This window comes from Amphiura filiformis, chromosome 20, assembly GCF_039555335.1.
Source record: "Amphiura filiformis chromosome 20, Afil_fr2py, whole genome shotgun sequence".
Classification (NCBI taxonomy): Eukaryota; Metazoa; Echinodermata; class Ophiuroidea; order Amphilepidida; family Amphiuridae; genus Amphiura; species Amphiura filiformis.
In genome coordinates, this window is record NC_092647.1 from 8,401,306 (window position 1) to 8,428,473 (window position 27,168).

Below are 27,168 nucleotides of genomic sequence, written 5' to 3' on the forward strand. Positions count from 1 at the left end.
ATTGCACGTACAATACGGAGTCTGAAGCGCACCTTATGGTTATGTAGAGATGAAACGGGGAATTATTTTCGTCCCAAATACACCTTAAAACTTGGTAATATGCAACAATAAAAAAAAGTGCGTTGAAGTGAAACTAATTGGATTTCTTTCATTGGAATTGGTAATCTGATAATTGCTTCAGGCAAAATTGCCAGACTCAAATCTATTTTAAATGTATATTATTTGTCATTCATTGACCAGCGAAGGGGGCGCTAGACCACTAAAACACCGGTCTTCCATACACTGTGGGTGTTCCACAATCTTGTCTTATCCAGCCTTTATTAACAACAGGCATCTCTATTGAAATAAATTCAAGGAACAGATCAACTCACATAATCCCTTGCGTTTTTGTTTCTGAACAATAGAGCTCCCGAAACAGAAAAGATTAAACGACAGTGAGTGTAAGCGAGATTCGAACCTACAGGCTATAGATTAAGGCGACGCAGGAAGGAAGTTGTCTTGCTAGCTCAAGCTATAGGGTTGTTGATAGTTCATCCAAACTGAGTCCAGTGGAAGCGTTTTTCAAACTAGAGCGTTGTATTTTACATAGTACGTTCAAATTATTTATCTATTTACATGTACTTTAAACTTTTATCTGAGAATATCCGTGTTAACTATGTCAAGGCATAACCTTTGATATTAGGATGTCACAGTCTCACTAGATAATTCATATTAGGATTCATACATTCCATCACCTTCACTGAATATCAACAGTTTTTATTGTTAAGGAGTCATTTTGCCGTATGTAACAGACTGCACAAATGTGTCATAACATTGCTTCTAGAGATGATATTCACACGAAGTCTTCAATAACCATGATATCCATAAAGTTGGAATCATCGCTCCATTTACCATAAACCTTTCTACCGATATCCCATCATGCACTGTACCATGGAATGACACAGTGCACTAACCTCGTAGAACTGATGCTCACGAAGGGTCTTTGCGATTATACTTATTCCATGCGGATCATCGTAAAGTCCATCGATATTACAAATATAGGCCTATAATTATTGAATACACGAGTGATACGGTTATATAGAGCGATGTAGAACATCTGTTTAAGAAATTAGCGGTTTTGACATTTCTGAAACGAGTGCCAATAGTGACAAATTAGGTGCCTGTTGTAAGTTTTGCACCTATAAAATATAAGTTGTTGTTTGCCTCGTAGTATCAGTCATCGTCCGTCATTAGTATTTTGTGAAGAAGATTTCTTCGATGATGACGCCATCCAAAATGTCCGTATCCTAATGATCAAAACTAGACACTCCCGGGATGATGTATTTATTGTCACACTATCCGGGCCGAATACGACGGAAGGGTCCCATGAAATAGTGCATGATGGGATAGGGTAACTTGGGGGTAATATGGACCTCTTAAGCATAAAACGGAAGTTACTACCAACCTACGGAACTTGATATCAACTCATACTTATAGACGAATCCAATTTCACGCATTCTTACACCTCAATAGCAGCCATTACTGGGTCCCCGCTGAGTAAATCAAATGAGACAATATGCCCAACCTACTCAGTTTTTTAGACCATGTAGTCTTCCTGTCGTTGATGAACTTTGACATCAGTCTGAGTGTAAGCGAGCCCCAAACAACCTATAGATTTAGGCGACGCCGGAGAGTTGCTTTGTCAACTCAAGCTATAGGGATGTTGATAGTTTGTTCAAACTGAGCTCAGTGGAAGCGGTTCTCATTTTTAAGTTTCCCATTGTTCACAGTCTATGACTGCTTTAAACTTTTATCTGAGAATGTTCGTGTTAACTATGTCAAGGCATAACCTTTGATATTTTGTTAGGATGTCACAGTCTCACAATTCATACATTCCATCACCTTCACTGAATATCAACAGTTTTTAATTTTAAGGAGTCATTTTGCCTTATGTATTTAACAAACTGCACAAATGTGTCATAATAAAACTTAACAAAAAATAAAACCTGTAAACATCTTCATAACCTAAACTATAGAGTTGGAAACATCGTTCCTATTAAAATTAGTAAGCGAGCGTCGTTAACGATTGGTATTCTAGCTAGGCAGCTGGGCGGGGCTTTTAAAATACTGTTACTGCTTGCATAAGCAGCCATTCCATGATTCAGCAACATTGCGTATAGTGTACACTGCACGGTTAAACATAATTGGCTTATCTAAGAGATTCCAGAGGTTGTGAATGAACACGCACAAATGCAAAATCAGTAAGTTAATTTTCCCTTTCTAATTTTAAGGTTACGGAATAGCATGATTTTCATCAATATCTCTCTTCCTTCTTTTTTTCTGGCAAATTATGAAGTACATAAATAATTATGTCCATCAACTCATGGACTTAAATTATAAATTATCTCTACCTACAAAGTGCTTTTATTTCATCTTAGTATATAATTTGTGCCCTATAAATTGTCTGTTTACTGTTGCTAAGGAATTATAGTAACTCAGCTGTGTATCTCTTAACAAAGGATAATTTATTCTATTCAAGTATAGAGTACTTGAATAGAATTAATTGTCTTTGCAGCTTTACAAACTGTGCCTATAAACACGCTAAGACAAATCCCTCCGCAATGAATGGTAACAAATTAAATACTATGTAGATTCTCTCGTGTATTGTTTGAAAATCTACATCAAACGAGGCATCCATTTTGATATAAAGTACATGTGATATCATTATGAGGCATCCAATTTGATATTTTGTCTAGTTTGTCCTTTACAGGATGCATATTCATATGATGGATATATTAATATACTTTGGGGTGTAAATGGTGAGTATTTAGTTGCACTGGATTGGACAAATAAAGGTTAAATAGTAGGTGCTGTAGTTTGTTCGTGGAAACTTTTTCCCTATCTCTTAATTATGTTTCAGGGAAATAATGTCGCTAGTTATAACTCAACACTGAAAATTGAAACATTTTAACCAATTCATTAAACAAAACATAAACCACTTATTCCTATTTTACATATCAACATTATTTCTCTAATGTGTTAGACAATATTTTAACGACATCCTTTGATAGTAAGCTTTTCAAAATGAAGTGAATTAAAAAAAAAAAGCCATGATGTTTGAATGCAGTTAATAAACACTAGCCACAAATATTTTCCTTTAGCTCAGAATAAAACGATTACTAAAACAAGAATTCTTAGACCTTTAAGACTTTTAAAAAGATGCACTGAGATTTTTTTTTCAAATCCAACGATATTTATTTTCAGAAAAACACAATGTTTAATGAGGCTATACCTGCATCAAATTTGAAGACAGATTTTGTCAAAACATAACGAAGCCTAAAAGCATTGAAAGTCACAATTCTTATCATTGGTAGATGGTCCGGCCTGAGATTATCTTCATTATTCTTGAAAGGTGTAAGCTTGAGAGTAATGATCTGTTGGTACATGGTTCAGAGAATGTGGGAATTCAGAAGATTTTGTCATGTGAAGCATTTACCAAAAACCAATGTCCTTTGGGCCCATAATATTAGCTTCCTGTACCCTATAGTCTCTCTATCTTTGACGAACTTTGAAATCAGTCCGAGTGTAACCCACACCAGAACTACCTATAGATTCAGGCGACGCAGGAAGTTGCTTTACCGACTCAAGCTATAGGGATGTTGATAGTTTATCTAAACTGAGCCCATTGGAACCATTTCTCATTTTAAAGCGTTCTGTTTTACACATAGTCTATGAATAGGGTACCTGCAAATTATTTGTCCAAAACTTTTATCAGAGAATTTCCGTGTTAACTATGTCAAGGCATAACCTTTGATATTTTGTTAGGATGTCACAATCTCACTAGATAATTCATACATTCCATCACCTTCACTGAATATCAACAGTTTTTATTGTTAAGGAGTCATTTTGCCGTATGTATTTAACAGACTGCACAAATGTGTCATAATAATGCTTCTAGAAATAAACCATGGAACTATCTTCAGTAAATCATAAAGTTGGAATCATCGTTGAACTTATATATACCGTAACCACTCAGGTATAAGCCCACCTTCGGCTATAAGCCCACCCCTATTTTTCAAAACATTCTGGGAACAAGGGTGCACTCAGGTATACGCCCAGTACTAAATTCTGGCCAAGTTCTTAAATCAAATCAATGCTTTGCTCTCATATTTAAGAACAAATATAAAAAATATCAGTTGATAATTAACATTCCACACTTATAATTTTAAGAAATTGACATAGAAGATAGAAATTACTGGTGCATAGGGTATATACAAATGGGGGTGATTGTTCTTATTTTTAAATTCAAGCACTAGCCCTTCCCCGGTTATAAGCCCACCCCCATTTTTGAAGTGAAACTGCCATCTAGGGGGTGGGCTAATACCCGAGTGGTTACGGGTAGTTAAATATGTAAGCGTCGTGAACGTTTGGTTTTCCAACTGGACAGCTAGCTGGGTGGGACTTTAGAATACTGCTGTAGATTGAATAAGCATCAGCATTGCGTAATTACGCCCTGTTCGGGTAAAGTATGCGTATAGGTTTGCGATTTCATAGTTAGTTGGCCCTAGTCAGCACATGATGGTAGGCTACGTTGATATTGTGATGACGTCATACACTTTTATTATACATGACGTTATATACAATTGCGCCGTAAGCGTGCCAACAAACCGCCCTTGTACGTTTACGCTGTGCACGATTAGGTCAGTGCGCGACTTGATACTGCGACCAGCGAAATACGCACCTACGTCACTCTTGATAAGTATCCAAGCATAGTAGATTTAGTAAAAAAACAATTAAAAACAACTTCCGCTTTATTTCATAACCAGACGTGTGAAAAGCTTTGTCAAACGACTTAATAAAGCTCATTTGGGACACATAAATGCAATATCAATTGTGCTTTAGAGAATTGGAAGTTTGTCCTTAAAGTTAAAACAATCTAGTACTCCTAAAATCAGCAATGCTATATTGTGGAATACGTCTTTATCTTCCCTGCAATATTCAAAACTCATTATTTTGATATTTTTTCACTCTTCTAATTTTTATTGCAATACTTATATACCCGTAAGAAAATTTAGTAATAATCAAGATAATTTGATAACAAAATCTAAATTTAATTCTTTGAATGACAAAATGCAATCACTGTATTTTCAAAACGTGACATTTCAAACATATTCGGAAGTTAAAGTAAGACCAGTACATAGCTCTTGGGCTTCAACTGATTGTTAATAATAATGAAGTTTGAATCAACTGTAATTGGACTAAATTAGAATTTCTCATGCATACACAATACCCACTCATTAATGTTTCATCACAAAGGAGGGGAAAAGTTTAGTGGGTAAAGTTGAACATCAGAAAAAGCTTATTAACAATTGATACCGAAAGCAGTGAAATGGCAAAGCATGGTATGTGAAGGCGTGAACAAGACGGTTTCTATCGCAACAACCTGTGGCGTCTTTGACATCTTAATATAACTTGTAATCCATCAACTCATATCAAATATATATCGCGTGAATCTATCAAAATGTTATGATATAAATTTAGAACAAAAACTGACAGAGTTATGGTAAAGATACACACAGCCAGACATATTTCACACATTCTTATAAATTTAAAGCGAATGATAATTGTCTGCCGTTGGTAATAATGTAGTTGAATAAAATTAATGTGGGAGTTAGTACAGCATTTCATGTTAAGAAACATACCAAAATAGTGTATTCTCTAAGCAATATAGAAATGATGGATTTGTAGTCCAGAGGACAGAATTGCCATTATACATTTGTTTATTACCGTGGCCATGTAATACTAATCTTGTGATGCGGCATATTAGCCAAAAAGATACATCATAGGGCTTTATCTGAACCATACGGAATGTCGGAATGCTAATGAGTATTTTCTTCTCAACTTAAAAAATCGCTAGCAATCACACATAATCGCTCCAGCGTCCAGTCGAGGCTAGCGAAGTAGCGACATAGACCACAGATCTGTGCATAGACAAAGTTACCTTCAAATCTAAGGTGGCGATTTTACGACTTAATGATCAGATTGTACCATCCTAATGCGGCCCATACACGATCAAAATATTGATCAATATTGGGGACCCTAGATGCAGGAGTGGATACAAAATCTACCATTGTGCGTGTTCAATGGTAGATTTTGTATCCAACCTTGTATATTTCTAGGGTCTTTGATATTGATCAATAATATTGAACGTGTAAGGGCCGCATTAGCCATACATATATAAATTCGCCTAGCCTCGTTTCCCTAAAATGAAATTTTCAAAACTGCACTAATGTCAGTTAATATAGAACCAGCGCGCGCCTTGGTCCAGTCGGCCACCTGCTTCATGAGTAGTTATCTTGAAATTGAAGCTACCCAGCAAACACAAAAACGTTTTAATAAATAAGTTATATTTTGGGTTTTGGTTTAAGTAAAAACGTTTTAATAACATTAAAATGTCGGGTTATATAAAGGTCATGAAATCGTTTTAAAACGTTTTGTATGAAAACACACTACAACAATATTTTAAAAATGTTTTCGAAATGTCATTGTAAACTATTTTTGCAAACATTTTTGGCCAAATATTTTGTCAATACTTAAATAACATTATGTTAAAATATTTACATCCAGCAAACACAGAAATGTTCTTAAAATGTTTTTACAAAACGTTTTAATAACATTTAAATGTCGGGTTATATAAAGGTCGTAAAAACATTTTAAAAACGTTATTGTAAATATTTTGGGCAAACATTTTTTGCAAAATATTTTTCAACTAAAAATAACATTCTGTTTAGAATGATTTGTACCAAGTTTTCAAAAATGTTTTTGGAATGTTATTAAAACGTTTTTATACCCTTTATATAACCCGACATTTAAACGTTTTCTGTAAAACAATTTGTATTTGCTGAGCAGTAGATTATCAAAAATGTTTTTAATGTTATGAAAACGCTTTATACCCTTAATATACCCTTTATATAACCCGACATTTAAACGTTTTCTGACAACCTTTTGTAACCTTTTGCGAATGATGTTGAAAACGTTTTGTGTTTGCTGGGTATATACACAACCCCAACATACCGGGTATACCGTATAGTATTAACAATATTGACAAGCACCATGACAATTACCATAAAATCAAAACAGTAATCTTTATTGAGGTTCTATGGAATTTTATATAGATATTTAACGATCTTTTCGGTCTTCATTTTCACTAAATAATAATAGCGCATATAAAATTTAAATAAATACCTTGCCTTGGGTATCACATATCGATATACATTATGGATATACATCGGATGCTTACACAAAGAATCTTTAGGTGACAATTATTATTTAATTGGAAACCCTCCCACTCGGCTATTTCTAAAAGGTGATTAGGCTTCCTTAGCCTGCGCATTAATTAGCATTGTTTTATTTTATTCTAAAACTTTTTTAAACTTCTCATTATGGCGTGCTGCGGTGTACCGTCAGATACCAGCAATGGCTTTTACGTCACAAGAAACAATATGCTTGATATGACATGATATGATATAGCCCCTTTCATCTTATTTTTCTTCTTCTTCTTCTTCATTGAAATATCAGGATTATTTCTGCTAATAAGTTATACAAGCATAACAAGTTAGAATTTATGCACATTTATTGTCACAACTATATCATATTACCATATTATACCGGTAATAGAATCATCAATAGTTTATAGAGTTATGCTAAGGAAAGTAACAAAGCACATCTTTTAAAAACTTTTAAAATTGTTTTGCAATAAAAAAAACCCCGAAAAACATATGAATCATACAAAAATTCGGCCTGCCTAAAATGCGAATGAAATAAATATATTTCTGTCAATTAAAGTAACATGAGTGAGAAAAACATTTTAATAAAATTTTCGCAATCATTATTCCAACGCAGAATTGTGTGATTAAATTACTCGAAATTTTTCCCCGTGCCTTGTGGACGGTCAGCGAATTAAAATTGCAGATTGAATTGATGAGGGAATTTCTTTGGCGAACCCAGATGACTTCATATGTTTCACGCTCCAAAGCATGTTGTCAAATACACTCATTTAAGGCGTGAAAAGGCATCGTGTCCCTTGGGTAAAATGATGGTAATTTGTCATAATTTATTTAGATCGGCGTGGGTAAGTTTAAAACTTAGGATGCTGGATGAATGCCCTGCAGCTTTCTAATACAATGAGAGTACACACAAAGGTGTGATGAAGTGGTTATGAAATAGACATCATTTCCCTTCCGCTATGCATGCATCGAGAAGTTGAACAAAACAAACTTCATTAGAATGTTCGAAATTAGAAAGTGTACAAATATTCATCAGTGTGCCTGTTCCATATTTCAATTGATAAGTCTCTCCTCACTGTTTATTTTGAACGATAAAATTATAATTTGTTAAACTTAATTAATTACATATATACCTTGTGTTAATTTTATTCAAGTGCAAATCATCCTAGCCCAGTTTCAGGCAGCGGATTTTATTTGGTAATGCAAAGGAAAGATAACAAAGTTATGTACTGCGTCGCTCCCATACTTGCAAAACGGACATTATTACCGTAAGAGACGGGCTAATGCTAATTGGTTTACAAGCCCTCGGAAGTGTTTGGTAGTCTCATCTTATTTATCAACGGACACATCTTTACATTAAATTAGGGGGGTTGCCTTACATATCACATTATTTAAATTAGTGGTAACACTGCCAGTAATTTGCTTGGTGAACACGGTGAATGCAAGGAGGACGAGTTCGCATTGAGATTCAATTGAATACCATTCGCTTATAATACTGTTTCGAAATGCGGGATATTACGGTTGGTATATCTTAACATGATAACATCTTAGGTTTGAGCCCAGATGAGTCGATCATACATGTATTTAAAGGTGGTATCATACAACCATGATAAACACTGTGTTTTTACCAGACTTAACTTGACATGATCACTTGAGTTGAGCTAATCACTCGACTTTAACCAGGGGAAAGTAAATTGCTTTATCACATTTAACATGTTTAGTTTGGAAGGATAGAGTTTACATTGCGTTGCATAATCATTATACTGTTAAAATGTAATCACTTTTCCACAAATCTAGGGCTTGATTATCAAGCAAATCTTCATATGGCATCACTGTATTCAATTTTATAAGCAGAACGTCAATGTATTATCTTTTGATACGATGTTGTCAATCCAAGAGCAAAAAACAATCCGATTTGATCATGCTGTAAGTGAGACTATCACTTTCTAAGCTTCAAGTATAGCTTTTAAGCTGAATTTATACGCCATCGCTGAGCGACGAGCGTTATACGCCATCGCTGAGCGACGAGCGTTATACGCCATCGCTGAGCGACGAGCGATTAATATTTTACCAATGAGGTAGCGCGCTTTCTCAAAGGCAACAAAAAGCGCTCTACCTCTAAAAACCAATCGCTATCGCTCAGCGATGGAGTATACATTCAGCTTTACCCTCTTGTGATACGTCTTCGCTGCATTTAATTTTACAAAATAATATAACCTTAATGTTCCTGTACCAAGGCAGTATATAGAATACGTATGACAGATGCTATACCATTTGACATGGGAGGCAGCAGCCTGCTCTAAAATTAAATATCTGAAATAAAATAACAACAAAATACTGTATATTTACTTGGGAATCAGATAGTTGTCAATTTGAATCGCTCTGCTCCGAAGGAAAGCAAGGCATGTGCAAGTTATAACAAAGCAGGATTCATTCACATCTTGGGTTTATCGTTATGTCTTTCCTTGTCACATCTCTTTGTGTTTAAATTCACTATGTTGTTCACTGCCTTTTGTTATATTTCCTTCTTAAAACAATACTTAATATTGAATAACATGGCACTCTTCATTGTTTCTTCAAATAATATTAGCAAATATTTATATTGACTAATAAAACGGTCCTGCATATCGTCGTGTATCAAAAATAGTATGGAAATATATCAATAGCGTTATAACTACCCATACATTTAATAAGTTAAAGATGTGGCATAATGTTAAACCATCTATAGCATCGTTCAAATGCGATTAAATATAACATATCAACGCAAAATACTATTAAATAGACTCAAAATATAATAATATTAAATAATAACAATAATAAAAATATAAAAACAAAATATCAATATTATCAAAGTCAACTCTGGCAGTGATTTTCTTCGGTTTAAGCTGCATTGCTATGATGGGTGTGCCTTTAATTGTTTTTTCTATCAATATTTACATGCATATATATATATATATATATATATTATAATATCATATATCGTTTTTATTGTTTGTTTTGTCATGTTTAATTATCCATATATTTTTGTCTATCTTTGTTTTATTCTAGGTGGAGCAAAACTTAAAGCTTTTCTGCGCTTATCCTCTCCTTCATTTTCTCCCAAATTCATTTTCATTTTCATGACCAGCATGGGTGTAAAAGCTTTGTTTTATTTCTCGAGAAAAATATCCATGATCAGATTTGATCAGATGCTTTTAAGACACAAGTATTATGTTTGTAAAACGTTTCCTTGAATTCTAATGTACTATAGAAAACCAGACTTCACAGCCAACGGCTTCACAATGTTTAGTGGCTTATTTCTGCAATAGCCAGGGTGACCTTGGGGTCTTTAATAGCGTAAATAGGTTACTCCTGTGGCCGATTCTTATTACTTTGCTCATTACAAAACCCCTCTCCATTAGGTCAATTCGTTTCCTTTGTGAGATGAAATTATTAATTGAATTACATTTTCTATGTCTATAGAAAACGAACAATTCATTATTCAAAGTAGAAAATTATTGTAAAATCTTGTCTTAGTAAAGACCGTGTAAATCGATTTGAGTTCGATAAGAAATGATTAAATTGTGTGTAATTATTTTATTTTAAAATGATTGTTCATATTTGATACATATTGGATGGAATGTACAGTAATGGTTAGTTAAGGTAGTCAAAATAACATAATTGAAAATTATTAGCAATTTATAACAACTTTAAATAGCTCCTCTGCACGTTGATGTATAATTTCTGATGTAACATTTATGCATTATGTTTATATGATTTCTACATAACATTAATTCAAAACGGTTTTTTTTATTTGCTTGTTACAACTATGTGAGAGTTAAGTTAGCTTATTCAGTTAAGGTGTTAGATGCTGTGCATTGGCATGTGGCGATACGAGTTAAGTTAGCTTATTCAGTTAAGGCGTTAGATGCTGTGCATTGGTATGTGGCGATACGAGTTAAGTTAGCTTATTCAGTTAAGGCGTTAGATGCTGTGCATTGGTATGTGGTGATACGAGTTAAGTTAGCTTATTCAGTTAAGGCGTTAGATGCTGTGCATTGGTATGTGGCAATAGGAGTTAAGTTAGCTTATCCAGACTTGAGTCCTGTTTATCACGGACAGTCTGTGTAGCTCAGTGGTAGAGCGCTCGCCCGACAAGCGAGAGGTCTGGGGTTCAAGTCTCCGCACAGGCAGGTATGTCCAGAGCTTTTACACTGATATATTTGCCTATGCATGTTATCTTTCCATTTGTAAATTCATGTTTAAATGTGCTAGTGTGTGGTGCGTAATTCTTCTTTCCCCTGTATATTGATATATTAAGAATAACGATTAAGCATCATTAATTTGATCTCGTGCACTAGTTTGTAATGTTTGAATGCTTCCATGTTCCAGTGTATGATGCGTAAGCCTCTTTCTCTGTGTGTATGATTATATTAGGCTGGTGGGTAAACATCATTAATTGATCTCGTACACTTGTATGTAATGTGTTGTTTGTACTGTTCACCCTTGACTGCTCATATCCAAAAGTACCAGACTTGAGTCCTGTTTATCAGGGACAGTCTGTGTAGCTCAGTGTTAGAGCGCTCGCCCGACAAGCGAGAGGTCTGGGGTTCAGGTCCCCGCACAGGCAGGTATGTCGGGAGTTTATTCTGGTATATCTGCCTATGCATGTTATGTTTCCATTTGTAAATTCATGTTTAAATGTGCTAGGTTGCGATGCGTAATTCTTCTTTGGTATGAGGCGATACGAGTTAAGTTAGCTTATTCAGTTAAGGCGTTAGATGCTGTGCATTGGTATGTGGCGATACGAGTTAAGTTAGCTTATTCAGTTAAGACGTTAGATGCTGTGCATTGGTATGTGGCGATACGAGTTCGAGTCCAGGTGCTGGTGCAGCACCTGTTTGTTCTCGTGTTATCTGTTTTTAGTTATGTTGGTTTTGTGTAACAGACAGAAAATAATAATATTGTCGCATACATAATGACTATGAAAAGCCGATAACTCTACATTTGATAACCTGGAACAAGAGAAGCATATACAATATTATAGATACAGAAGTACTCACTTGAGTCGAATGGCGCAGTTACAATGCCATTTCTATGATTTGTATTGGGATAAGAAACACAATCAGGTAATGTACACCTGTCATAGTATGTAACTCGGTGAAATGAAATGAGGACAATGTTGTGAAAAAGCTTGCAACAGCTTTTATTTGATGTGAATATCATCAAACTGTGACAAAGCCTGTTTGTTATATAGTTGAAAACATTGAGTATACAGGGTGAGTCAAAAGAGTGCAATAGAGCAAAGAGTCGATTTTTATGCAAGAACCAAGTCGAACTTTCCCATTATTGATTCTATAAATGCCACACTCAATAGCCACCTTCTGTGAAATATGAAGTGAATCGCGACTACCGTTGAGTTTTTATGAGTCCTTTTGCTGCGATACCCAATTTCGCTATTTGTCCAAGAGGTACAATGTATTTTGAATGAGAGCATACAATGCACGGTATAAAAAGCATCAGCTCTGAAACTGACTTTAACTTTTTTTTCTGTTCAAACAAACTTTCTAACATTACTTTAAGTCCTTCATACCTCACTCGACCCCAACTCCAAATCCCAATATGTCCAACTGGGTATTTTGTAATTCACTCCACTTCAATTTGGGCACATTTCATTTTGACATTTGAAAAAACCGCCTACAAATTTGTATGTTTTGATAGAGAATAAATATCTTTAAAGTAAAGGTAAAATAAAAATAACAACAAATAGTGTTTCTTCTCCTTATACAAGACCAAAGGCAATAACATTTTGGTTGCTCCATTTTATTTCAATGCCAATGAGATTAAGAAAGTGACAGTTGTTCCAAATCTACCTTACAAAAACTGGGCTGACATTCAAATTTTAGAAGTCTCTTAGACATATATTAAAATTGGGTATCGCTATAAATTGTGCAATAAAAACAAAACGGTAAATGCTAATTCCTCGATATTATCACACAAGGTCGCTGGTGGATATACCATATATAACATGTTTTAAAACCTAAAAGGTTCAACTCGGTTCTTAAATAAAAATTGCTTCTTTTCTCTATTGCACTTTTTTTTACTCACTCTGTACAATGAAGGACATTGGGGTGTTAATAGTAATGACTCAAAACTCAAAAACAAAGTTTGCGATATCATTCTCATTGTGATTGATGTCATAATAATCCTATAGATTAAAATTTAGCTAATCTTACATTTAAACATCTATTAGATTAAGAATCGGTAATATATAAGCTAGGATTTGTCGCTCATCCAAATCTCATAGATTAACTTTTTATCTTAGGAATTTGGGGGAAGTGGAAATGCAAATCATAATATAAACAAAATGTCTTTGTCATCCTTGTGAATTTAACAATTCAATTATCACAATTCTGGCATTAACTATATTAATAAAACTATCTCATCTTCCTCTAGAAATCAGCCAAGCAGGTACTTCATCAAATTATTTACAAATAAAAATAATTAAGACGAAGTCCAAAAGCAATCAGCAAAATCTTGGGTTGTTCTTTATACACTATAGCTTCAACGGTATTCTTTTAACATGATTTCGGTCTAATGCTCCTCAATGGTGGGTGCCTTTGACTCTAAGTAAGATTTCTTCATTTACTTCTAATTTCGCAATAGGAATATCTGTGGTAAACTCTTTCTCCGATGAAGTGACACAGTTACTGTGTATACCGTCAAAAGCATACTCAATACCACACAAAAGAATGTATCGGAAATTTCATTATTTTTGAAAGATTTCTCCTTTGCTAACGCAACTAAGTAATATATTATGTACTGACATCCGACTCATTACTGTAATCACATTATGAATAAAGAAGATGCTTCTATGAAATGAATTGGTGTTTAGTGTCTTTCATTTGAGGACATTCGATCTTTTTCTATCTCAACCTTTAATTACAGCAACAAAATGTGGGGATATATTCCAATTTGACAGACGTGGGATAATGCGTATCTAGAATCACATATTATATCCTATCATCCTATGATCAAGTAAATAAACTGAAACAACATGTAGTCCCGCGCACAGACCATAGAACGAAAGGACGCGCATGGGTTTATCATGTTCCGCATATTATTGCGAAAACTGCTCAAAAAGGTTTGGAAAGGTTTTTGCAAACATCTATATCTATTTCCCAGCAAACACAAAAACGTTTTTAAAACGTTTTAAATAAATTATATTTTGGGTTTTGGTTTAGGTAAAAACGTTTTAATAACATTAAAATGTCGGGTTATATAGAGGTCATGAAATCGTTTTAAACGTTTTGTATGAAAACACACTACAACAATATTTTTTAAATGTTTTCGAAATTTCATTGTAAACTATTTTTGCAAACATTTTCGGCCAAATATTTTGTCAACACTTAAGGCGAATTAATACCCTGATTTTCATCAGTACCCATCTTCTTTTTTTTGTTGCAAATTTATAAAGTATATAAATATGTTCATCATCTCATGTCCTGAACTTATAAAATATCTCTACATAAAAAGTGGTTTTAAACCATTTTAGAAAATCATTTTAGCCCTATATATTTTTTTGTTTACTGTATCCTGGTAACTGAGATGTGTGTTTCATAACAAACCATAATTTATTCTATTGAACATGTCCAAGTAGAATACATGAATAGAATACATTAAATCCTTTGTTATACTATCTATAGAAATATACTCACTGATTATAACACTGAATAAATTAAATAGGCCTAAATAATCTCTTCCACATAGACAATTTAATACTACACCATGTATGTATCTTCTATAATATGTTGTTAGGAAAAGAGATTTAAAAAGGCTATAAGGTCATCAAAGGTCAGGTTATAGGTCAATTGGTTCAGGTCAAATTCAGGCATCAATTTTGAATACATGTGATAGTCTGTGATATCATACATGTCATAATGAGGCATCAATTTTGATATTTTGTCTGTTACTGGATATATAATGGAAATGTGTGAGGTGGATATACTAAAATACCTTGGGATGTAAATGGTGAGTACAATTTAGATTGCCTAGTTGAGTTGGATTGGGCAAATAAATATAAAATAGTTACCAAAATCACAAAAATGAAGCTTACGGAAAATTACCTAATATGGAGGTATAGGTGACAAAAAATACAATCTTTTTCAACATTGCTATAGTGTGGTTGTGGTAACCTGTTACCTATGGCTTAATTAAGTTTCAGTGACATAGTGTTGCAAGTTCAAAATACAAAATATAGCTCGACATTGAAAATAGAAGCATTTTAACCGGATCGTTATTTGTTAGTTGTGGAGCACCAAGTTCATGAAGTCATAAAAGAAATCAGAGACCACTTATTCCCATTTTACATATCAACATTATTTCCCTAATGTGTTAGCAACACATATCCAAAATTTTAACGAAATCCGTTGATAGTAAGCTTTCCAAAATGAAGTGAATTTAAATCATCAGTGATGTACCTCCTTTTGGCTTCTATCTTCAAAAGCATGTAAGCTACATTGATACCGATGCCACCAATAAAACGAGAAGATTTGCCCCCTTCATTTTGCATACCACTTTGTCCAATTTTTTTTGTAATTTCTTCACAAAATGCAAAAAATGCAAAAAAAAAATCAATGGGTGTAGTACCCCTTAAATAACATTATGTTAAAATATTTGCACCCAGCAAACACAGAAATGTTCTTAAAATGTTTTTTACAAAACGTTTTAATAACATTTCAATGTCGGGTTATATAAAGGTCGTGAAAACATTTTAAAAACGTTATTGTAAATATTTTGGGCAAACATTTTTTGCAAAATATTTGTTCAACCCCAAAATAACATTCTGTTTAGAATGATTTGTACCAAGTTTTCAAAAATGTTTTTGGAATGTTATTAAAATGTTTTTATACCCTTTATATAACCCGACATTTAAATGTTTTCTGTAAAACATTTGTGTTTGCTGTGCAGTAAATTACCAACAAATGTTATTTAATGTTATGAAAACGTTTTATACCATTAATGTACCCTTTATCAGTAGACTTCGGTTGTATATATAAATGCGCATTTATAAATGCGCACGTGACCAGATAGCCAGCGCCATATTTGCATTACATCACTGTCAATCACTGAAATGGCGACCATTGAAGGAGTGGCTACAGTTGTGACCTTGTTTCGTGGCTAGCACTGGCAAGGAACATTGGCTGGAGGTTCGATGCTATAAATTTGCAAGGATAAATCATGGATATCGAAGGATCATGATTATTGCACAGCACCCCCTCCAATGTACAAACATAACTAATGTTTATTTTTATTTATTTATTTATTTATTTATTTATTTATTTATTTATTTATTTATTTATTTATTTATTTATTTATTTATTTATTTATTTATTTATTTATTTAATTAATTATTTATTTATGTACTTAGGCGACGAAAAACGAACAATTTTGAACAAATTGGGAAACAAATTTTTCCTGTACAAATGAATGCCGACCCCAAATTTCGGAAATTTCAGGATAATTGTTTTGGGTATTTTCTCAAATTGAAATTTATTTACAGATTTTTGTGATTTTTGGGTTATTTAAAAAAAATGAAAAAAATAACAACCGACCGACCGACCTTACTTGAAAGGTCCGTCCGCCCGTAGAACAGGGTTTCTTTTTTTCTCGCCTTATTTATAATTTTATAAATATTATTTGCCCCCCCTTTTCCCCAAAACCACCCTCCCCCTTTTACACTCATAAATTAATTGTTTTTTGCTAACTTTCCCTTCCGTGTAAAGTAAAACTTTATAAGCCGGTTGAATCAAACTGAACAAAATTGACGTATACAATTACAATATAATACCATGACAATAATGTGTATGACGAGATCTGACTTACTAGCTGAATAAACCTCAAACCATGCATCACATACGTGATTGTACGTCAAATTATCATATAACGTATGAGCGTGATGTATAGTATACGAGTCTTCCTCAACATCTTCCAGCCGGGATGATTAGATCATGTACAGTCATCTACGTGTTTATACTCTAAATTGTACGTCAACATGGTCAAAGGGTGTACAGATCACCGATTTAGCATGGGGACACAAAAGGTGCTTAAAACACATTTTGAATTAGTTTTTTGTCAATTTTTGATGTGAGCATCTGTGATGTGAGCGAGCGAATGGGTAAGTTAGGGTTGAGGAGGTCGGGCGGGGACATCTAGCCTATTAGTTCGAGAGGGTCATTATTCCGAAAAGGGCTAAAGTTATAGTTTCGTCAATTGACGTTAAAATTAGAGTTCAGTGGCGGCACTACGGGGGGGGGATATTTATCGTGACTCCCAAGGAAATAAATCCATGACCCATTCCTTCCGAAAAAATGACAGCCCCTAAGTTCCCTATTATCACGTGCAAAAATTATCAAATAACATCATCGGCAGCTACTCAGTTCTGACCTTAATCATGTTAATGCCAGTAAGAATCACATTTCGTCATCAATATGGCCAATTGCCACGCCCATTTAGCACGGAAATAATGAAATATAAGTTTTTAAATCAGCTATATCTAGCTTTTCTGTCATTAATTTTTTTTTTCCGTGATGGAAAATCCAAATAAAGAGTTTATGTTTCTGGTCAAATTATTTTCCCCTTTGCAATCAATGCCACTATTTTGCAAAAACAATTTTCCTTGTAACATGTCATTTTCGCCTATACTTTTGCGTGTGGAATTTGTGCACATCCGGGTACCTTACATCGTTGAACACGGTATGGCGACTTGTAGATGTCACGTGCGCATTTATATATGCGCATTTATATATGTACCCGAAGTCCACTGTTTATATAACCCGACATTTAAACGTTTTCTGACAACCTTTTACAACCTTTTGCGAATGATGTCGAAAACGTTTTGTGTTTGCTGGGTTGTGACGTGTTCATATCGTATTGCATATCAATTGATAGCTACTTTATTCCCCTTTACAATGACACCACATTTGAAACAATCACTTTTTTTACGGCTGAATACATGTCTTGTGAATGTAGTGGGGTCTCAAACAGAATATGCCAAATTGACCATTATTGTGTGCTCAAACAGCACTAGTCACTGACATCAATAGCACGAGAGCACGATAGCATTCCATTCTTCAACCAGGATTCCTCGCAAGTCATTCAATGTGGTTGCATTGGCTACTCTCGCACGCACAGCACGAGCTGGTCTGGGCTGATGTCAGGCCATTCCATTCTCTTTACTCCCATATTACTCTGTGGGGGAGAGTGTTATCATCTTGGAGGATTGCATTACGTCCCAGATTGTGATATTGGATTAAAGCTTGATGCACAGTATAATGAACAATTGTGATGCGATCAAGCAAAATCAGTCGGAACTCGGAAATATCACTATTTTGGTTTCTCATAGGATAAGTAAAAAACATTTGCAAATCTGGATTTTGCAGAACAACAGGAAACAAAAGGAAAAATTCCTTGATCGCATCACAATTTAGCACATTCTGACCGAGATCCTACTACATTCACACGACGTGTACTCAGGCGTAAAAAAAGTGATTGTTTCAAATATGGTGTCATTGTGAAGGGGAATAAAGTAGCCATCCATTGATATGCAACACGATAAGAACACGTCACAAATAATTTGAGATATAAATGCTTGAATAAACTTTCCAATCATTTGTTGAGTTTATATTACTTCCGATGAATACGCATAAAAACACTTCAAAACATGATAACCTAGCTCGCCCAGAGGACCTATAGTATATGACGAGGATTTTAGTAATGAGTCTCCGAAACGTAGGTCCTCAGACAGAAATGTCTATGGCTCTTATACCCCACTGTCCCTTACCTCTGCGCGTTGACCTTCTGATAGCTTTAATATAACTGACTTACCTATTTTGTGAGGAATTTCGTCACCACACACCGATAAACAAAAAACCTTTTGACTTAAATATTCGTGATTTTATTTTTTTCAGATCTTGGAAATATGCATTAATGAAACGGGGAGCTTGTCGTAGTGTCAACAAATTATCGTCTGACTTCATCAATGTCCACAATGCCTGCCCCGATCTTGTTTAAGGATGACGATACTTTGCTTGTTTGGATATCGTGGCGCATTATTTTCACATCCAACTTTAACGTAAGCATAGATTGTATGGATTATTTCATTCATCATCATGATCATTCTCGAGGCTGTTTTCATGATATATTAAAATATATATAAATAAAGTAACCTATTTATGATATTTAAGACCCCAAGGTTATCTTAGTGGCTAGCGCATAAAACGTGTGCGGCTGATGCAACTAATATCACACAGTGGTACACATGCACGTGATGCTGGTTATTCTGTCCTCTGAGTCCAGCATCCCATGTTGACAGTATTGTTTATAACCATGACAGCAGTTTATTAGAGTCAAGTATCAGAGTATATTATCTGTTACACGCCAAACTTTTCTAGTTATATCTAATTTAGAGGTTAATGAAAACTTATATAAAAATATATGCTTTCAATCTATCATTTACCTCATTTTCGGACTTTTCAATCTTATTTTATTGTACACCGTCAATAATAGTACCAATATGGTCCATCAAATGACTTCAATCGAGCCTTCAGTTTGCAAAACTTTCTCACTTCTTATGGGAACATCCCTCAGACACCAATATGCATAAACAAGTCACGCTTTGGACAACCGATACTTAATGTTTAAAACAATAATTTATACAATCAATAATACTGAGAACTTGTCCGTCAGCGAATGGATTTAATACGGCCTTCATTTCGCCAATTTTCAGCTTTTCAACTAAAATTGTACACAATATTATTACCAAAATGGGCCATCAAATGCCTTTAATTGGGCCTTTATTTTGTAAGAGTTTCTCACTTCTCAGGCAGGCACATCTCCCCTCAGACACCCCTGCGTTCGCAAGCGGGACACGATGACCGCTTCAGTTTATTTCATTTAAATAAACTGTCTAAAATAGGTGTTAAAAGGCGTTACAATAGCACCTCTATTTCATTCATTTGCACATGTATCACTATCTCACCATCACCACAAGCGACAGCCAGTTTAGAGGTCAGAAGAGTTTGAATTCATTCACAGAGAATACGACGTTTTGGCTAACCAACTAAACGAACGCTCTGTTGAATTAAATGAATCAAACATTAGCTGCCGCAACCAGTGACTGAACTTCTATATTCATATTGGTTTGCTATGCCTGATCATATCAAGTTCATAACTTCCATCATATTTTCAACTCTGGTATAAAATGAAAGTCTCCCTTGTGTAGTCTCATAGGATAATGATCCCCAAATCGTATTACGTACAAACCCAGTGATCCCAATTCACAAAGGGTTAATGACTTTGTTTAAAAAAGGGAAATCCTGTTTCTGTTTCTTATGTTGTAATGAAAGTGAATTTCCAAAACCTTACAGCTAACGATGATTAAATTTTATCATTGCTCACAGAGGCAGAAACAAAATATCTACAGAAAACAATTCTCTGGTGCAATATTTATTCAAACCTGAGATGTTACAAGAATTATGAAAATATTGCAATTATATAGAAACGAAGTCACCCATCAATACGTCAAATACTGTTCTTACGAGTAGTGGACTGAAGCTATTTAGAGTTTTCGTTTGCTGTTTCTTTGCTTGGGATCGCATGTAGTTATGTTGCATATATTGCTTTGTTTATACCAAGTAAAACACCCTTAAATATTTATGATCGGGATTTTAAAACTATAATAGCACTTGTACTAACCTCTAACTGTTTCACGATCTGAACTATTATAATGTTGGAAAAATTGAACAGTTTTATTAAGGGTAGACGAAGCAGCCAAAAAAAAAACGAGTTTCATTATCCAAGCAATATATTATTGAAAAATAACAATTTTTAATGTTTTACAAAAGTTAATTCTACAAATCATATGCTTTGAAAACTTGCTTGATTTATTGTTGCGAATGAGTTTTGTATGTTTTACAATAGTGTTGTTGCTCCAGTCCTTTTTACAACATAACTCAAGAATCACAGGTCCTACAAAAGTATATCTGTGATATTTGAATTCTCCTACACACCCCCTATGAAATGAACAATGCAATTTTGCCAAAGCTCTCTACCATTTGCAAGATGCTGTGAACTACCAAATCGCAACAGTTTGAAATAGTTGCTAACCTTAACGCACCCGTTTGTCTAATCACTACGTTACAGTTTTTATGGCGTCGTTTTAAACTGAGCATTTAAAACGCAGCCGTGTAATGACGCCTTATTTTTAATTTTACACACCAACTCAGATTTCCATGTCTCAGCGGTATTTAAATTCAGTTTTCATTTTTTTCTACATTGTTTCTGTTTGATTCTGTGCACAAGCACTAAATAACACAGAAAGTATATAACCAAACGCCAGCGACCACGTTTATGCTTAACAAAATGGATTTAATATAATATTTTGCATATTGTTGGCAAACTGGACAAAACATTATAAATTCAAAATCTTATGTAAAAGAACATACAAAATCGATTTTTATTTTGGACCTACATATTAAACACAACGAATCAGTTGTTTTGACCAAACGCAAAAGAGCAAAGTCAATAATTCAATCTCGATATAAATCAAATTAATCATTGACTTTTTATTTGCAATGTGCGTTTAATTAGTGTCAACATTTATTCTTTTGTAGGAAAAGAACATGGTATTGATTAAATAATGTATATCGCATTGCTCTACGAAGCCGACGTAATACACGATATTCTTACACTTTCTCCTTGTTTTGATAACTAAAAACATAATGTATATTTGAAGTATTACAATTATCATGCTTATATAAGATACCTGTATATCATATGATGGCTAACCTGTTATATTTGACAAGTTTGCAGAGTAGCGTAAACGCAATTCATCAGAACAAGTCCATCAAGCATGTTAAAATCGGTTTTATACTTTAAGATTTAGATAAATATGATTAGCAATGGTTAAAATGAATTTAAATGAAACTAAACTCAAGTTTCAATAAATCAAGCATTTGAGAAGACGATAAAATGCTAGCTATAATACAGATGAAAATCAGTAAGCTTACCTGTATATCTGAGAGATAATAATGCTAATAGAGCGACTGGAAGCAACACCACATAGTTACTAGGCATCTTCATAATGGCTCCAAATGCCAAACAGACCAGCGCAAATACAACAAAAAACAAAATAAAAAAATAAGAAATCAACGTTGTTCAAATACGATAATTATAAAAATAGAACTCGGAAACTAGCGACGCTCTGAAATGAGTACTGCCTTTTATGGAAGCATCTGCGCCTTTTTGTTCTGTCCGCTGCGAAGCTTGTCTAGTTTTGAAGTTTATTATTAAAAGCTCGTGGAGTGGTGGAATGATGGTACAAGCATTACGTCACGCGTGTAAAACTAGAGAGCGGTGTCTATCGACACCAAGTTTTTCGGTCACACCTTTTTGCCACTTTTTACACGTTGCTATCGGCAAATAACGGAGTTATCAACCACGATTGTGGAGTGTGACTTGACAGGCTTTCTGACAAACTGTCATCCTACCATGCCGTCACATTTTATATTAAGTTATTTTCTCGCGCGCACTCAGAATCACACCTTTTCGGTATTTGTGTTCAATGTGGTAAACGGAGTTACTCCGTCTTTATTTATGTTCTTATTTCCTGTTAATATGATCATTCTAATTATTCACAATACATAACGTCAGGAACCATTGTACTAATTACTAGGCTTGTTCGTACTTACATTGTATTTCCAAATGGAGCCTTTGATAACGAAAATTAATCACGCTGTATTATTTTTCTAGCTCCCGTTATTGTGGATTTCATTCGACAGTACGCTGCATCTTTTAAAAGGTATAATAAGAATTAAATATAGTTGCATTTTGTTTATTAAATGCGCAATTTATATATATATTTCAAAGACACATGCGTAAGACTGCGACGCATTTTCCCACTAAAAATGACGGTGGTGTCAAAGCGCATGATCTGATTTTAGGTTCAAATAGTAATATGTTTGGTAGAATAACTGACAAAGGATGGAAGAATGAATCGAGGTCGATTTTTAGATGCAATTGGCACATTTGAATTAACTCGTAACAAGATACTTCAGTCGACGGCTTCATAATATTACGTAAATCAGTTAGCAAATCAGTATTGTTTTTTCTTTTCTTCAGTAAAGCCTGCATGTGTTTAACAATGGTGTGAGACAAAATGTGAGTTTGAATAATCCAAATTCCTTTTTGATCAAGGATAGCAGCATTTGGGTTTGCTAATACTACCTAGAATCAGTGGTTAATTTGTGACCATTCGTTTTAGTATTTCGTTTGTCTTTATTTTCAATAACGTTCATTGACGCGCGATGTAAAATTGGATGAAATGGTGGGTAATCATGGTAATAAAAGCCTGTTTGTATGTATGTGATACTTAAAATACTTTTTTCTTACGTTTTCAGTGAATTTGAGAGTTTGTTCTTCTTAAAGGAGTACATGTTATCACCAGTCCTCGTAATTAAGACCTCTTTAACATTTAGACATTACCAGTGCATGAAACCGTTTCTGATAAATGTTGCTTGTACGACACCTCTGGTCACCACTATAATATTTATATTTTATAAAATGTATAACTGATTTAACCATACCAACATAATGTAAATGATAAAACAGTGTCCGTTGACGCCCGAAATTATTACTCGACCTGGTTTCGTTTCGTTTCTTTATATTTTCTACTATTATAAATTATGCTATTTGAGCGATGCGGGGTTTTTAAAATGTGGGGAAAATAGGTAAAAACAAGCATAGTTCATTATTTCATACACTTTCCGCATCACTTTGAAAAATCATAAACATAAATATTAACAAACAAACAAATTCACCATAAAGCATGCAACCTCAATCATGTGTCAGTAATCAGCGCAAAGGATGGCCCTTTGATCAGCCACAGTTGTTTGGTCGCCTTTTAATCGTTTTAGTGCACATGGGGAAACCAATGAAGGGACATCCAGGGGCTTTTGGTAAGACGAAGGATAATATACAATAAAATAATATACTACTAGTATAACTAAATGGTTTTAATCTATAACCTGTACTCCTATAATTTAAGATAATTTCGGAACCGATTAATATTTACGCTAGGGTGATGTGGGCCATCATAGGGGACTAAGATTTTGTTTCAGGCACAAAGTGGAATGAAATGAAAAAAATGATAAAATAGGCGTGAGCACGCGACATTTTTGAGCAAAAGCGCTTGCGGAACCGCGATTTGTTTTCGTTTGAAAAATAGTTGAATTCCCACAATCCCCTACCTCGATTATTATTGATCGATGATTCAAGGACGTAGCTGCATGGCATGTACATGTACAAGAAAATGGAATATACAAAACATTGTACATAAGTATATAAAGCTGTTTAATCTCCACTGCATATTCCTATTAAATAGCACATAAGGACGAGGAATGAGACGAAGAACACCCACACCCACCCACCCCAAACACACCCCCACCCCTTAACCACACCCACCCGTCACACAATTAAATATGCAACAATTCCTGCATACTTTAATGTTGTATAAACATTTTATCTACATGTCAGTAAGCCAAAGAATTAAGGTACCGGTTGTGTTCACCCCTGAATATCCTAAATATAGAAGAATATGTCAAAATTAAAACAAGCAGCAAATACCTGTACTCTTTAGCTCTGATTTAAGACATTATTTGTTGAAATTGGTCGAGAATTAAAGAAACGGTGACCTAAAACCTAATGAAGAATCGAAATCAAAAGTTGCACTTGTTTGTTCTAATCAATGAAAGCACATCGCTAGTTTTAATGTACTAATCAATGGAAGTACGGCGCTAGTTCTTTTGTTCGCGAACGCTTTGTGTACAAATCAATAAGCCATGCAATGGCACAAACTGCAACTTTCAAAATGGCATCTTCCTTGGCTTTTTGGATCGTCGTGTCTTTATTTCTTGAACAATTTCAACGAATGAGGTCTTAAATTTGAGCTGAAAGATGCAGCTATTTGCTGCTGGTTCCAATTATGATATACCTGTATTTGTGTAGGATATACATGGGGTGAACATAACTGGTACCTAATCTTTGGCTTACTGATACAAAGAATTCCCTTAAGGGAGGTGCAATGAGCGTGAACCTGGTTTGGATGCAGAGGGAGTGTGCCTGTAACAGACACAGCCACCAGAAAAGGACCAGCTCAGATCGCGCGCCAAATAAGTTTGCAGTCCAGAAATTTCATTTTTTTTCTCAGCCTTGCAAAAAATAGGCAGAGGTGGGAATCGAACCCGGGACCTCGGTGTTGTAAAACCTACTGCGTTACCACTGAGCCAACTGACAATCAGCTATGAGGAGTTTGATAGTAATCCTTGATATTGCTGAATAGAATAAATCAATACTGATAGGTCTATTTATCTAATGTACGATGTCACACCACTCCACGCCATACATAAATTCTCCCAGTCACATTTCCCCAATATGAAATTTTAAAAAAGTAAAATTTTAATTTTAATTCTTTTTAAAGTTTGGCAGAGGCGGGTTCGAACTCACGGCTCACCGCTTTGGCTAGTATCACGTATACCATACGTCCAGCGCCTTAGACCGTTCGACCACGAAGAACTTGATAGTGTCATCGTGAAAATTTATACATATAATATTAATAAATCGCAACTTCATTACTGCATCATATTTTGGAATTTTATCTGCTTAAAACATTAATGTGTATTATAATAAAGCTACCATTATTTATATTGTTGAATTCTCAAGCGCATAGAGACAATTAATACGAGGGTCCTATGAATAGGCCTACATACACAATACATAAAATCGATTTTGATATCGGCCATGTGCTCTGCTGTGCATGTGGTTTCCCGCAGTGGCGGAAGTTGTATTACGAAGTGCATCCGAACTCCATTTTGAAGCAAATGATTTTGACAAGGCATTGGATTGTTCCATTTGCATCCTAAATCCACATTAGACCCCTAATTTTATTTACAAAATCAAAAGATTAGATTATCATAACAACAAAACGGTAATCTTTTGTCGGGTCTAATGTGAAAATTACATTAAAAATACAGTTTTTACAGAATTAATTTTCACTTAATTCCAAAAAAATGGCGTATATAAGATTGAAATAAATTATCTACCTTCTATACTAGATCAATTGTGACGCAAGTTGTTATCAAAAATTGTTGTGATAGATGTACAGTTAATATTCATATATTCCATTACCTATCTGATGGTACAGTTTTTACACAGAAAATATTTATTTGAAAAACCTGCCACTCGGCTTTTTCCGGAAAAGTCACAGGGTCGTCGTGACCTGTGCAATAATTACAATTAAAATTTTTCTTATTCTAACAGCAAGCGTTTCTAGAATATATTATGGCGAAATGTGGTGTGGTACGATGTTATTCAAATTGGCCTATAAACTAGGAATATAATGTGAAATGACTATCAATCGATCAATCAATCAAGTTGTCAAGTTATCAACAATCAATAATAAACCGACGTAGGCCTATCATGGAATATTACTAACTAGGCCTACTAACTAATATACCAAATAAATAAAATAAATAAATAAGTCAGTAAATAAATAAATAGGCATAGGCCTAAATAAATAAATAAATACATAATGCAGAATGCAGTTAGTATTTTAGTTGCAAAATTCCAAACATTCTATTCACACATTCTATTATAATTTTCTGCTATACACGCAAAGGACCTGTGCCTTTAATATGTCCGCGCCTAATCAATAATGAGTCTTTCACCATGCTCACACACCATGTTAAACTATTGTATCCCTGCAAGTATTACCAGGCGGCTGACACTGAAAAATTATCATGGCAAAATAACCCGTCTCCTCCGCAGCCAATTTGGTTCCGCTCCATCGAAATCAAGCTGGTCACGGAGA

At 34.4% G+C, this 27,168-nt stretch overlaps 1 protein-coding gene across 1 annotated transcript in view; it reads right to left on the reverse strand.

Annotated features, from left to right (window-relative positions):
• The window catches only part of LOC140142633 (uncharacterized), a 40,166-nt gene extending 17,414 nt beyond the window's left edge, over positions 1–22,752 (reverse strand). Inside the window, exon 1 of the mRNA XM_072164637.1 lies at positions 22,313–22,752. Coding sequence (XP_072020738.1) covers positions 22,313–22,385 — 73 coding nt within the window. The 5' untranslated portion in view covers positions 22,386–22,752. The remainder of the gene's footprint in view (positions 1–22,312) is intronic.
• Positions 22,753–27,168: the final 4,416 nt, after the last annotated feature.